General features: G+C 40.1%; 1 protein-coding gene and 1 pseudogene across 1 annotated transcript; one reads left to right on the top strand and one right to left on the bottom strand.

Annotated features, from left to right (window-relative positions):
- Window positions 1–6,036: 6,036 nt before the first annotated feature.
- LOC139476070 (chymotrypsin-like serine proteinase) lies at window positions 6,037–8,288 on the bottom strand (annotated as a pseudogene).
- A 3,349-nt stretch (window positions 8,289–11,637) lies between these two features.
- LOC139473551 (chymotrypsin-like serine proteinase) lies at window positions 11,638–13,860 on the top strand. The gene is made up of 6 exons (XM_071256200.1): window positions 11,638–11,677; window positions 11,846–12,023; window positions 12,778–12,868; window positions 13,034–13,205; window positions 13,335–13,480; window positions 13,723–13,860. The coding sequence occupies exons 1-6, from the start codon at window positions 11,638–11,640 to the stop codon at window positions 13,858–13,860; spliced, it is 765 nt and encodes a 254-aa protein (XP_071112301.1).
- The last annotated feature ends 1,934 nt before the right edge of the window (window positions 13,861–15,794 follow it).

A 15,794-nucleotide genomic window follows, 5' to 3' on the forward strand; every position in this document is an offset into this window, starting at 1 on the left:
ATATGGATCGTGAGATGAAATAGGGTTTAACGTCACATTCAAGATTATTGCACTTACATGAGTGCCTGTGGCTGTTTGGCTGCTTGTACTATTCCGGAGCCATGATGAATATATTGCAATAGCACACTTATATACCATACCAAAGTTTGCATCCACTGACAATGTGTTAGAGAGTCTCATTAAATTCATTACTTAATCAACATTTCATATTTACATTTTGATGCAAAATCACACATTGACGGTTTCGAGTAGGAAGTGACTGGTCCTGAAAGCCAACAAACAGAAAGCCTTCTGTTTCACTTTTCAGGCCAGCTGACTTCATCCAAGCAAAGGACTCTGCAGGATTGCTGATCCCCTCAACACACTGCACATAAACTCGATGCAGTGGTCGTTTAGATAGCCTCTCCTTGAAAAACTGTGTCTGGGCCGACTTGATATGGCACCTCGCTTGGTTGACACTCATTTCTGTACCGTTCAGCAGTACAGAACCATCAACATAATTAACACTGACTTTGAGATTATGCCTCACATCCTTGGCTCGTTTTGGAAAACTGTGGATTGCATTGTGTTCATCATGAGTCTTGACATGCTTCACCAGAGGACCATCAGACAAATAAATATGTACAAAAGTGTACCAAACAGCATGAAGAGTCTCTACATTAATCACGGAACATTATAAAACAATGAGTGTGTTGTAATTTGATTGATAAAAATACTCTCATTATTCGTGATCTTTCACGGCATATGTATACTTCTGATAGATATCACCTCTTCTCAGTTGCATATTGAAGAATCCCACTTCTTAGGAATGACTTACAGAAGATCAGATTCATTAAATGGTATCAGTGTTAACACGTCGCAGCATCACTATTTGACAGTGATTCATAAACACATGCTCATGATGTAGTCGGAATCGTACAATCGACTCTGCTTTCATCAGAGATTTCTTATGAATATGGAAGGGGATTTGTCGCTTTTTATAACATTAATCAATACATATATAGAAAACATGGTTTTAATATATCGGGTGCATTGTCAGTTTGTGTATCGCCGTTCGGATCGTAGCTCATTCTCTCGGTCAATGTTGTGTCTGGTCAAGAATCGATCATTTGCAGGACGCCGTGGCGTAGACGAATATTGTTACTGAACTACATTCATTCTATCCATCATTCCCTCCTTCCCTGCACCCCTCACTCACACCGAAACAGCATTTGAAACTATAAGGAAATGTGTGACGATGGCCACAGCACAAAGTTGAGTGACGGTCTGAGCGTTGGCTGACCAGAGATTACACGGTTTGTTTAGTATGTACGGAAATATTTATTCAGATCTTGCCAAACACCTGCTTTTTTTTCACATGTACATAAATATAGCGACAAGTTTACACGCTGACTTGAAGGAGACTCTTTTGATGGTTTTACATTCTAAAACGCAAAATTACAACCTAGAATGGAATTATTATGCCCAAATCTACCATGTGGTATAATCAATATCAGCTTTGAAGTGTTGTGAACAGAAACATGTGGTTGCTTACTGCGCAGTGAAACACCTTAGAATCATAACAAAGAAATGGCATAACTACCGATACATCAGACAAACTATTGAAACAATATCCAAGGTGTTATGTGTCCTCTTGATAAATACCCTGTACGTATTCGCCACCATAACTTCGTTGTGAACCCTATTTAAATGTCATTATGGCAAAGATTGCCCACCAATCAAATAACTCTTGTGAGCGAGAAAACATATGTGCTAATTAAGTACTTGCAGTATAGTGTAGGGTGAGAAAATAATTATTGTCTTCGTCGCTTATAGTCTTAGTTTCAGCTGTTTTTAACACAAATTACATAGTTTAAATATATGTAAAGGTTCAACAGAATATACAGTTAATTTGTTAGTTTTAGGTTCGGCTGCATATAATTATTAACGGAATAAGAATGTAATAGATTCTGGACTGGCAAACAAAAGATCATGTGACATCTTGAATAAGTTGTTGAGTAAAGCTGACGTTCGCAATTAAGAGTCATAAACCTTCACGATAATAAGTGTTTGGCTACACTGTGCAGAATGGCACATTTATGATGTTGGGAGAGGAACCAATGGCACTCCCCTGATCTGTATAAAAGACTACCTGTCTGCACACATTGTCACTGCATTACGATGTTTCACATAAAATGATTTACGATAGGGATACGTTGTTGTAGTATGACGTGTTTGTCATGATGTTTTCCCATCGCATATGTTCCATTAAAGTGTGATAATACTCTATATAAGTTTTAACTGACAAATTACTTTCGGTTTTAGGGTGACAGTGGTGGCCCGCTGGTATGCGGTAATACGTTGACTGGAATCACATCATGGGGTATCAGCTCCTGCTCTGGCAGCTACCCCAGTGTCTACACTCGTGTGTCCTCCTTCAACTCCTGGGTCCAGGGACAGTAAAATGCATTCTTGTAGAACTGGCGGATGACGTTTCACGAATAAAATACACAAAACAATCAAAATATGTCTTTTTTAAAATGACTCTGTCTGTATGAAACGTTAGGGAAAAGTCGAAGTGTCAAGTCAACGCTTTAACTATGGACTACCGCCTTGTCTCTGTGGATTAAAATTGTCAATTGAATCGCCTAATAAAAGCCTATCTCTTGATGACATTGATGGATATTGCTGAGAGCGTATTACAAGGGAAAATCAAGCTACAAATCTACATGATTCTGCTCTGAGGGAATACACGATACTCTATCTATATCATGTATGAGTGAGTGAGAAAGTAAGTATGGTTTTGCACCGCTTTCAGCAATATTCCAGCAAATTACGGCCGGGGAAGGTTGCAATGTTTGGGAGTCTTCACATTCTCCGAAAAGTTCTGGGTGGGTTTGACTAGGCTGCACTTCATGGGAGAAGTCCCATTTGCTGTAGAGGGGACAAGGGGCCCTGAGCTGATGATGAGCCTAACCAGCCTGACTGTGCCAGGATCACCCAAACCCTCTTTGCTGCATTTGTTATGTTTAATCTCTACATAATGATCATAAAAATAAAAATAATAATAATAATAATAATAATAATAATAGTAGACATAATCTCAATGATTTTGTTGATGGTTCTGTACTGCTGGATGGTACAGAAATGAGTGTCATCCAAGCGAAGTACCGTATCAAGTCGGCCAATCTTTTCAAGGAGAGGCTTTCTGAACGAGCAATGCATCGAGTTTATAGGCAGTGTGTTGAGAAGATCAGCAATACTGCAGAGTCCTTCACTTGGATGAAGTCGTCTGGCCTGCAAAATGAAACAGAAGACTTTCTGTTTGCTGCTCAGGACCAGTCACTTCCCACTCGAAACCATCAATGTGTGATTTTGCATCAAAATGTAAATATGAAATGTAGATTATGTAATGAAGTTAATGAGACTGTCCAACACATTGTCAGTGGATGCCCCGCTTTGGGACAAACACAGTATCTTAAACGACATGATGTTGTAGCTCGATCATTTTATTACCGTCTTTGCCATGCTTGTGGTTTGGACACAGAGGTCCACCCATTGTAGGACCCGGAATATGTAGAGGGCGTCATGAAAACTGACAAATACAACATTCTTTGGAATAGGCCCGTTTACAGCCTCAGACGTATCCAGGTCAACAAACCTGGTCTTGTCCTTTTTGATAAATCCAATGAAATCATTTATATCATTGAATTTTCTGTTCCCTTTGACACTAATATGATTGACAAGATTGAGGAAAAACATGGCAAATATGCGGACCTCGCTTTCGAAATGTCACACTTGCATCCCAAGTACCAAGTTGTCCGACTCCCCGTTGTTCTCGGTGCCTTAGGGTTGGTACCTCCCAATCTGTTGTCTGACATTGGGAGAGTACCCGGGTTTGCTACCATGAATACAGCCCTTCTGACAATCTGGGTAATGCACAAGGTTGCAGTGTTGTTGAGTCTTCACATTCTCAAGCTCTGGGTGGGTTTGACTATACAGCGCTTCCTGGGAGAAGTCCCATTCGCTGTCTGGGCTGCGTGTAGAGGGGGCAAGGGCCCTGAGCTGATGATGAGACTAACCAGCCTGACTGTGCCAGGATCATCAAAATCCTCTTTGCTGCATTTTATATATTAATCTGTAACTACTACTACTACTACTACTACTACTACCATTACTACTACTACTACTACTATTACTACTACTACTACTACTACTACTACTACTACTACTACTACTACTACTACTACTACTACTACTACTGCTACTACTACTACTATTACTCACCCAGTTAGGGCTAACCTCCCAAAACTGGTTTAAAACTGGGTTACAGAAAGCCATTAAGACATTCAACTAACAACTCCGCAGCCCAGTCAGCCTCCCTCCGGAATACAAACCAACCAAAGTGGGGATGGGACTTGCCCCAGGGGGAGGCACAGACCCCACCCAAGAATATCCTTGGACGCAGGAAATGAAGTCCACACTTCTTGAGTGTGCGAAAGCAACATGGTTGCCAGAAATATCACAAGTAAATGGCAAAAAATGTTGACTGGGAGAAAGCCATGCCAATGTATGCATATCTGACAGAACAAAACATCCGTGACCAGCTCCGGCGACTCAAATTATATTTGTGCCGTAAACCTGGTGAGCTAACTGCCAACACTGGTCAGGCGCCGTTGCGTATTTGTGTTGAACCCACAGTTCCAACAGTAGCAATCCCGAAATTGCTAATGAACATTCGCATTATTCTTCCTCAATTACCTGATGCAGTTGTCACTGATGATCCACACATGGGCTAACAAAATGAAATTCCTGATGGTGGCCTCGAAGATTTTGAGTTTTCTTCCTATTCCGAACCCGTCTTTTGTCAATGATCTTTCTAATTATCCTTTGTGTATTTTGTTTATGTCATTCTATAATCAAATCTTAGATTTACCGATTGAGAAACGGAGGCCAATGAAACAATTTAACAAATCATTTGCACAGAATCAACTTGATACATTCAATAACATTATTTCTGTCAAACTTAATGGTCACTGTTCTTTGCATGACATTAACTATGGCTGGTGTCCCCGGTCGTGATATTGCTGGAATATTGCTAAAAGCGGCGTAAAACCTTACTTTCTCACCCACTCATACATGATATAGATATAGTATCGTGGATATCCATCAGGGCAGAATCATGTAGCTTTATTTCCACTTAAAATACACTCTCAGCAATATCCATCAATTTCATCAAGTGATATTTTTGAAAATTTTATGATTAATCTACAGTTTAAATTTCTATTCAAAATACCACTGTCAATGTAGGTAAGATTGTATTCTGGGCCACGGGGCTTCCAACGCTGAACTAACACTCTGTGTGTGTATGTGTCTGTCATTAATACACTCTTAGCGGAGTACACCACTTGCGCGCAGGGGACAGGGAATAGTGTATACATCTATGCCAAAACAACAACTTCTGTTGACACTGTTGGCATTCACACACCCAACCAAATATTTTAGCGGGTGATCTACCGAAACTTGTCGTTTTACAGGACGTGTTTGTTGGCAATCGATACACATTTTAATTTCAACCACTTACTGTTGTGGCAGTGTCAATAAAAGTGATAAAAACCCTATTAAGGCATTTTACATCATTCTATATATGATAAGAATCGACATTACCACAGATGTTTCCATAAAGTTACATTTATTACATAATGCTCTGTAAACCGACGGCACCGATCACGTAGTACATACTATCACATAATGGACGGTTGCCATGGGATAATCAATTAATGATGAGTTTTGTTGTATCTAGCGAACTATTATGCATAAAATAACATAAAGCACATTTATATATTATTTGCTATTTCCTATAAAGCGTGTTCAGTTGTTTTGCCGTAAGAATCCACTGAGACAGGGAGGTAGTCTATAGTTAAAGCGTTGACTTGTCAATTCGACTTTTCCACAACGTATCATACAGAGTCTTTTTGCGTAATAAAACAACATATTTTGAATGTTTTGTGTATTTTAATCGTGAAACGTCATCCGCCAGTTCTACAAGAGTGTCTTTTACTGTCCCTGGACCCAGGAGTTGAAGGAAGACACACGAGTGTAGACACTGGGGTAGCTGCCAGAGCAGGAGCTGATACCCCATGATGTGATTCCAGTCAACGTATTACCGCATACCAGCGGGCCACCACTGTCACCCTAAAACCGAAAGTAATTCGTCAGTTAAAACCTATTAGAGTATTATCACACTTTAATGGAACATATGCGATTGTAATTCACAATGACAAACACGTCATACCACAACAACGTATCCCTATCCTAAATCATTTTATGTGAAACAACGTTGTGCACATGCAGAGGTAGCGTTAGGGCTGGTACAGGAATGGCTTATCTACATGATTAATATGTCAACAAGTTAGACGTGGTTATGTGAACTCACACTGCAGGCAGATTTGCCAGACGCATAGATACAGATATGTCCAGAGTTGACAGTGGCACCACTGATACTAGACCATCTGTTGGAACAGTCGGTGTTGGTCAGCACGGTCATGTCGACCTTCTGGAGAACGTTTGGGGTGCTGCCACCTCCTACGGGAGCAAACACATGAAAACAAGTGGTAAATGTACTGCCATCATGATGTAGTTCGCATGGATCTTATGGACGAATGAACTGTAACAAGGTAACAAAAAATGCACTCAAAGAGGAATACTGACCACTGAGTCTTCCCCATCCGCTGATCGTGCATGTTTGTCCGGCATAGTCGTTGCTACCAGAAGCCAGATTGACGGTTGACACAGCTGAACTGCTTGTGTCCATTGAGGTTGACAGTCTCAGGACTGCGATGTCGTTAGGATAGCCACCAGCATTACCATTGTAGTCAGGGTGCTACACGAGATAAACACACAAAATAGTGCTCAGTAGCTGATGCTTAAAACTGTCAACACAATTTTATTCCCTGTGTTACATTTCCATTTCAAAATACAAACATGAAAGTAAACTGTAGACGATAGACATTATGTGGAAGTGTTTAAACTAAGGGAAATAACTCACATTGGTGTAGGAGGTGACTGAGGAGTACTGTTCAGTTCCATCATTATCGTTCATTCTGAGTATGCCAAAGCCAAGACGGTAACTGCTAGCGCTGTGAATGTCATGAGAGAGACATTATCAGTGTTGCATGACACAATTTACAGAGTATTTAATAATTAAATCATTTCTCACACTAGTGCCTCATAATCAATAATTCAAATATTTCCTTAGAGTTAATATCTGCCAAATCATCTGAGCTTACACTGGGAATAGATGTACAGATAACACAGACGCACAAGATGAGTGCACAAATGGGATTCAGAAACATCCAGCCATTACAAAGTTGTTCTGACAAAATTGCAGATGACATAATTTTGTTTTCAGGTAATATTAATGGTCTACCGAGTCAGATTGGTGAGCTAGAGACTTATTTTGAGGAATTGAAACTAACTGTATATGGAGACAATACAAAAACTGCAGTCTTAAAAATCGTGGATAGCCAGCACGTTATGAAAAATTGTTCTTTAAAAGGAATTGTACTATAGGCCTGTGGCCTCTTCAGTGCATAAAGAAGTATTGATGGAAGCTTCCATGTTTAATTAATTATGTGGCAAAACATCCGCACTACTACCGTTCAATTGTATTTCTACTAACCAAGCGTGTTTCCGTATCATAAGCATGATATCTTCGGAATAACATGTGTATAATGCGTGTCTTTAGCAAAGATGATGCATGTTTGTACTCTTATATATGAAATGTACGATATGGAAACACACCAAAGTAATAATCTCGTTATCAGATAATGTTATTCTCACAATAATTGACGTCATTTTCAGTAGATGAAGTAACTTTTAAATCAGTTTTCTGCTTCGTGTGTTATCATTATAAATTGTTACCTGTTGGAGAGACAGTGGGCGGCAGTGAGGGCCTTGCTGGTGGTGTAGAGGACGCAGCCACAGATATGGAACCAGCTGCTGCCACTCCTCACCTGGACACTTCCTTGCCAGGGAAACTCTCCTGCATCTGCATTGCTGCCTCCAACGATGTTGGGGCTGATCTCAGCCAGGGCCGTAGCTGCAACAGCATGTATTGTGTACATATACTAAAGAAAGAATATAAGTGATCCTTGTCATACTTATTACATTTTATCATTTAGAAACCCGCCCATAGTTTGACATTAGTTCGTTGCTTTAGTATTTGTTAAATAGATCCGAGGCATTTGGAACAAAAATACAAACTTACTGGCCAAGGTACAAAGAAGGATGGTGAGAAGTGCGTTCATCTTTGTGGATCGAGATGAAGTGACAATGTGTGCATACAGGTAGTCTTTTATACAGATCAGGGGAGTGTCATTTGTTTCTCTCCCAACATCATAAATGTGCCATTCTGCACAGTGTAGCCAAAACAGTTACTATCGTGAAGGTTTATGACTCTTAATTGCGAACGTCAGCTTAACTCCACAACTCATTCAAGATGTCACGTGATCTCTTGTTTGCCAGTCCAGAATCTGTTACATGCTTATTCTGTTAATATTAATATGCAACAGAATTGAAAACGAACAAATTAACTGTATATTCTTTACATATTTTTAAACCACGTAAACAGCTGAAACTAAGACTATAAGCAACTAAAACAATGGTTATTTTCCCAACCCACACAATACTCTAAATACTAAATTAGCACATATGTTTTCTCGCAAACAAGAGTAATTTGATTGGTGGGCAATCTTTGCCATAATGACCTTTGAATGGGTTCACAACGAGGCTATGGTGGCGAATACGTTCAGGGTATTTATCATGATAACGCATAACACCTTGGATATTGTTTAAATAGTTTGTCTTATGTATCAGTCATTATGCCATTTCTTTGTTATGATTCTAAGGTGTTTCACTGTGCAGTAAGCAACCACATGTTTCTGTTCACAACACTTCAAAGCTGATATTGATTATTCCACATGGTAGATTTGGGCATTATAATTCAATTCTAGGTTGTAATTTGAATGTAAAACCATCAAAAGAGTCTCCTTCAAGTCAACGTGTAAACTTGTCGCTATATTTATTTACATGTGAAAAAGCAGCAGGTACTTTCCAAGATCTGAATAATATTTCCGTAGATACTATACAAACCTCGTGATCTCTGGTCAGCCAACGCTCAGACCGTCACTCTACATGGTGCTGTTGCCATCGTTATAAATTTCCTTATGGTTTCAAATGCTATTTCAAAGTGAGTGAAGGGTGCAGGGATGGAGGAATTGATGGATAGAATGGATGTAATGCAGTAGCAAAATTCGTCTGTGTCACGGCGTCCTGCAAATGATCGATTCTTGACCAGACACACCACTGACCGAGAGGATGAGCTACGATCCGAACAGTGATACGCAAACTGTTAATGCACCCGATTTAGTAAAACTGTGTTACGAATGATGATGGTCCTTTGGGCTATAATGTTGTTGTGTGAAGATCCAACTAAATATGTTTAAAATCTTACTTAAAAGAAGTAAATCCCGAAAGCAGGTCATACTTGAAAGTAAAACCTCCCTATTATCTATATTTAAAGTCAATTGGATGACTTCACGTCAAGAGCCAGTGTAGCAAAACACTCCCAAGAAGACTGAATGACAAGGAGAATGACTCCAACATTCAAGAACTTTGTAACGTTTTATTGTAGACACGTGGAGGAGATTTCCAATTTTGACTCATCAGTGACACAGATGATGTCGGATGCAATTCCCTATTTGAAATGTACTAGATGTCCTCGTGTGTTATTTTTCAGGTGAACAATTTACTTGCTTTGCATGTGTTTCTGACGTGTGCCGCCAGTTGGTCCTGGTATGCTCACCTCTTCGTGAATATTTGATATCATGACTATTTTGATAGTGATTCCTAAAATATAAAACGTCAACGCCAGGGAATAACCAGTCTCGAAACAGATACCATTGAGTGTATAAGGCAGCGTTGCAAATTATATCAACGGATCACTGAAAATCAACGATGACACCAGGCTTTCGGGAAAAGGATAAGCATGTCCTGCCCCAACGGCAACTCACACAACATGCATGAAGAAAGTGTAACTGTGAATGTTACTACTGTCGACAAGACCATATGGATCGTGAGATGAAATAGGGTTTAACGTCACTTTCAAGATTATTGCACTTATATAGTGACGTGCATGAGTGCCTGTGGTCGTGTGGCTGCTTGTACTATTCCGGACCAATGATGAATTTATTGCAATAGCACACTAATATACCATAGCGCAGTTTCAAAAGGATTCCCACACAGACACCAAGTGTCGCGCGCCAGGCAGGGTAGCAACAAGTATGAACCGTATGATGTTAATAATTTGGTTCACAATGTGTTGGAGAGTCTCATTTAATTCATTACATAATCTACATTTCATATTTACATTTTGATGCAAAATCATACATTAACGGTTTCGAACGGGAGGTGACTGGTCCTGAGCAGCAAACAGAAAGCCTTCTGTTTCACTTTTCAGGCCAGATGACTTCATCCAAGCAAAGGACTCTGCAGGATTGCGGATCCCCTCAACACACTGCACATAAACTCGATGCAGTGGTCGTTCAGATAGCCTCTCCTTTAAAAACTGAGTCTGGGCCGACTTGATATGGCACCTCGCTTGGTTGACACTCATTTCTGTACCGTCCAGCAGTACAGAACCATCAACATAATTAACACTGACTTTCAGATTATGTCCCACATCTTTGGCTCGTTTTGGAAAACTGTGGAATGCATTGTGTTCATCATGAGTCTTGACATGCTTCACCAGAGGATCATTAGACAAATAAATGTGTACAAAAGTGCACCAAACAATTCTATCATGAAGAGCCTCCACATTAATCATGGAACATAAAAAAAACAATGAGTGTGCTGTAATTTGATTTGAAAATACTCACATCATTCGTGATCTTTCACGGCATATGTATACTTCTGATAGATATCACTTCTTCTCAGTTGCATATTGAAGAATCCCACTTCTTAGGAATGGCTAACTGAAGATTAGATGCATTAACTGGTATCAGTGATAACACGTGGCAGCATCACTATTTGACAGTGATTCATAAACACATGCTCATGATATAGTCGGAATCGTACAATCCATTTCTGGTGTCCCCCGCCGTGATATTGCTGGAATATTGCTAAAAGCGGCGTAAAACCAAACTCACTCACTCACTATTCGACACCATAACTTGGTTATGAACCCTTTTCAAAGATCATTATGGCAAAGATTGCCCACCAATCAAATTACTCTAGTGAGCGAGAAAACATATGTGCTGATTTTGTACTTGCAGTGTAGTGTATAACATGGTTTAAACATATGTAAAGGCTCAACAGGATATACAGTTAATTTGTTCGGCTGCATATTAATATTAACGGAATAAGAATGTAATAGATTCTGGACTGGCAAACAAAAGATCACGTGACATCTTGAATGAGTTGTTGAGTCAAGTTGACGTTCGCAATTAAGAGTCATAAACCTTCACGATAATAAGTGTTTGGCTACACTGTGCAGGATGGCACATTTATGATGTTGGGAGAGAAACAAATGGCACTCCCCTGATCTGTATAAAAGACTACCTGTCTGCACACATTGTCACTTCATCTCGATCCACAAAGATGAACGCACTTCTCACCATCCTTCTTTGTACCTTGGCCAGTAAGTTTGTATTCCAAATGCCTCGGATCTACTCGTAGTTAACAATTACAAAAGCAACGAACTAACGTCAAACTATGGGCGGGTTTCTAAATGATAAAATGTAATAAGTATGACTAGGATCACTTATGTCCTTTCTGTAGAACATGTACACAATACATGCTGTTGTAGCCACGGCCCTGGCTGAGATCAGCCCCAACATCGTTGGAGGCAGCAATGCAGATGCAGGAGAGTTTCCCTGGCAAGGAAGTGTCCAGGTGAGGAGTGGCAGCAGCTGGTTCCATATCTGTGGCTGCGTCCTCTACACCACCAGCAAGGCCCTCACTGCCGCTCACTGTCTCTCCAACAGGTAACAATTTATAATGATAACACACGATGCAGAAAACTGCAAATAAACCATGTTAAGAAGTAAATACTCCTATTACTTGATATCACGTTCCGATAATATGCTCATGAGATCACATAGCAGGAACGACTTTTTAGCGCGGAACGGGGCGATGCAATGTCTTCTTGATGAATAAAACCGAAGAAGTGTAGTTAGGGGTTTCCAGATGTGTTGGTATTTCAGTAGATAAACATGACTCAAAATTATTTGGCCCTATATGATATAATGGAGCTGTTCATTCGAACATGTAATCCATACGCGGATTTAAAAGTTACTTCATCTACTGAAAATACCGTCGATTATTGTGAGAATAACATTGTATGATACAGAGATTATTACCTCCGTGTGTTTCCATATCGTAAATTTCATATATTAGGTATTGGCTATCCTCATAATAAGTCACTACCTCACCAATATGTCTCTGTAGACCATTAATATTACCTGAAAACAAAATTATGTCATCTGCAATTTTGTCATAACAACTATGTACTAGCTGAATGTTGCTGAATCCCATGTGTGCACTCATCTTGAATCTGTGATATCTGTAAAATGTACAACTGTTTCCAGTGTAAGCTCAGATGATTTAGCATAGATTAACTATAAGGAAATATTTGAATTATTGGTTATGTGGCACTAGTGTGAGGAATGATTTAATTATTAAATACTCTGTAAATTGTGTCATGCAACACTGATAATGTCTCTCTCATAACATTCACAGCGCTAGCAGTTACCGTCTTGGCTTTGGCATACTCAGAATGAACGATAATGATGGAACTGAACAGTACTCCTCAGTCACCTCCTACACCAACGTGAGTTATTTCCCTTAGTTTAAACACTTCCACATAATGTCTATCGTCTACAGTTTACTTTCATGTTTGTATTTTGAAATGGAAATGTAACACAGGGAATTATATTGTGTTGACAGTTTTGAACGTCAGCTACTGAGCACTATTTTGTGTGTTTATCTCGTGTAGCACCCTGATTACAATGGTAATGCTGGTGGCTATCCTAACGACATCGCAGTCCTGAGACTGTCAACCTCAATGGACACAAGCAGTTCAGCTGTGTCAACCGTCAATCTGGCTTCTGGTAGCAACGACTATGCCGGACAAACATGCACGATCAGCGGATGGGGAAGACTCAGTGGTCAGTATTCCTCTTTGAGTGCATTTTTTGTTACCTTGTTACAGTTCATTCGTCCATAATATCCATGCGCACTACATCATGATGGCAGTACATTTACCACTTGTTTTCACATGTCTGCTCCCGTAGGAGGTGGCAGCACCCCCAACGTCCTCCAGAAGGTCGACATGACCGTGCTGACCAACACCGACTGTTCCAACAGATGGTCTAGTATCAGTGGTGCCACTGTCAACTCGGGACACATCTGTATCTTTGCGTCTGGCAAATCTGCCTGCAGTGTGAGTTCACATAACCACTCCTACCTTTGTTGACATATAAATCATGTAGATAAGCCATTCCTGTACCAGCCCTAACGCTTCCTTTGTAAGTGCACTACGTTGTTTCACATAAAATGATTTACGATAGGGATACGTTGTTGTAGTATGACGTGTTTGTCATTGTGAATTACCATCGCATATGTTCCATTAAAGTGTGATACTACTCTAATAGGTTTTAACTGACAAATTACTTTCGGTTTTAGGGTGACAGTGGTGGCCCGCTGGTATGCGGTAATACGTTGACTGGAATCACATCATGGGGTATCAGCTCCTGCTCTGGCAGCTACCCAAGTGTCTACACTCGTGTGTCTTCCTTCAACTCCTGGGTCCAGGGACAGTAAATTGCATTCTTGTAGAACAGGCGGATGACGTTTCACGAATAAAATACACAAAAAATTCCAAATATGTTTTTTATGTAAAAGAACAATGTCTGTATGATACGTTGTGGAAAAGTCGAAGTGTCAAGTCAACGCTTTAACTATTGACTACCGCCTTGTCTCTGTGGATTCTTACAGCGAAAACAACTGAACACGCTTTAGACAAAATTAGGAATAATATATAAATGTTTCGTGCGCTAGATACAACAAAACTCATGAATAATTGATTATCCTATGACATCCGTCCATTATGTGATAGTATGTAATACGTGATCGGTGCCGTCGGTTTACCAAGCATTACGCAGTAAATGTAAGTTCATGCAAACATCTGTGGTAATGTGGTGGATTCTGATCATATATAGTATGATGTAAAATGCCTTAAGTGATTTTTTTCTCTTTTATTGACACTGCCACATAGAAAGTGGTTGAAAATAAAATGTGTATCGATTGCCAACAAACACGTCCTGTAAAACGACAAGTTTCGGTAGATCACCCGCTAAAATATTTGGTTGGGTGTGTGAATGGCAACAGAAGTTGTTGTTTTGGTATAAATGTTCACACTATTACTTGCACCCCTGAACTCGAGTAATCTACTCCGCTAAGAGTGTAGTAATGACAGACACACACAAGTTGGAGTTCAGTGTTTGAGGCCCCATGGCCCAGAGTACAATCTTACCCACATTGACAGTGGTATTTCGAATAGAAATTTAAACTGAAGATTAATCATACAATTGTCAATTGAATCGCCTATAAAAAGCCTATCTCTTGATGACATTGATGGGTATTACTGAGAGTATTTTACAAGGGGAAATCAAGCTACAAATCTACATGATTCTGCTCTGAGGGAATCCACAATACTATATCTATATCATGTATGAGTAAGTGAGAAAGTAAGTTTGGTTCTACGCCACTTTTAGCAATATTCCAGCAAATCACGGCCGGGGAAGGTTGCAGTGTCTTCACATTCTCCGAAAAGTTCTGGGTGGGTTTGACTAGGCTGCACTTCCTGGGAGAAGTCCCATTCGCTGTATGGGCTGCATGTAGAGGAGGCAAGGGCTCTGAGCTGATGATGAGCCTAACCAGCCTGACTGTGCCAGGACCATCCAAGCCCTCATTCCTGCATTTGTTATTTTTAATCTGTACATAATAATAATATAAATAACAGTTTTCCAAATCGAGCCAAGGATGTGGGACAAAATCGCAATGATTTTGTTGATGGTTCTGTACTGCTGGATGGTACAGAAATGAGTGTCAACCAAGCGAAGTGTCATATCAAGTCGGCCCAGTTTTTCAAGGAGAGGCTTTCTGAACGAGCACTGCATCGAGTTTATGTGCAGTGTGTTGAGGAGATCAGCAATCCTGCAGAGTCCTTTACTTGGATGAAGTCGTCTGGCTTGAAAATGAAACAGAAGACTTTCTGTTTTTCTGCTCAGGACCAGTCACTTCCCACTCGAAACCGTCAATGTGTGATTTTGCATCAAAATATGAAATGTAGATTGTGTAATGAATTTAATGAGACTGTCCAACACATTGTCAGTGGATGCCCGAAGGTTGCAGTGTTGGGGAGTCTTCACATTCTCAAGCTCTGGGTGGGTTTGACCCATTCGCTGTCTGGGCTGCGTGTAGAGGGGGCAAGGGCCCTGAGCTGATGATGAGACTAACCAGCCTGACTGTGCCAGGATCATCCAAATCCTCTTTGATGCATTTTATATTTTAATCTGTAACTACTACTACTACTACTACTACTACTACTACTACTACTACTACTACTACTACTACTACTACTACTACTACTACTACTACTACTTCTACTACTACTACTACTACTACTACTACTACTACTACTACTACTATTACTCACCCAGTTAGGGCTAGCCTCCCAAAACTGGTTCAAAACT

Source organism: Haliotis cracherodii, unplaced genomic scaffold, assembly GCF_022045235.1.
Source record: "Haliotis cracherodii isolate W230 unplaced genomic scaffold, xgHalCrac1.p SCAF_3, whole genome shotgun sequence".
NCBI classification, from domain to species: Eukaryota; Metazoa; Mollusca; class Gastropoda; order Lepetellida; family Haliotidae; genus Haliotis; species Haliotis cracherodii.

What these genes read in the sequence shown, in the direction of transcription:
- LOC139473551 (XM_071256200.1), top strand. Translation starts at nt 11,638, where the DNA reads ATGAACGCACTTCTCACCATCCTTCTTTGTACCTTGGCCA. An exon ending in CCTTCTTTGTACCTTGGCCA is followed by an intron (nt 11,678 to 11,845) that starts GTAAGTTTGTAT and finishes ATGCTGTTGTAG; the next exon opens with CCACGGCCCTGGCTGAGATC. An exon ending in GCTCACTGTCTCTCCAACAG is followed by an intron (nt 12,024 to 12,777) that starts GTAACAATTTAT and finishes TAACATTCACAG; the next exon opens with CGCTAGCAGTTACCGTCTTG.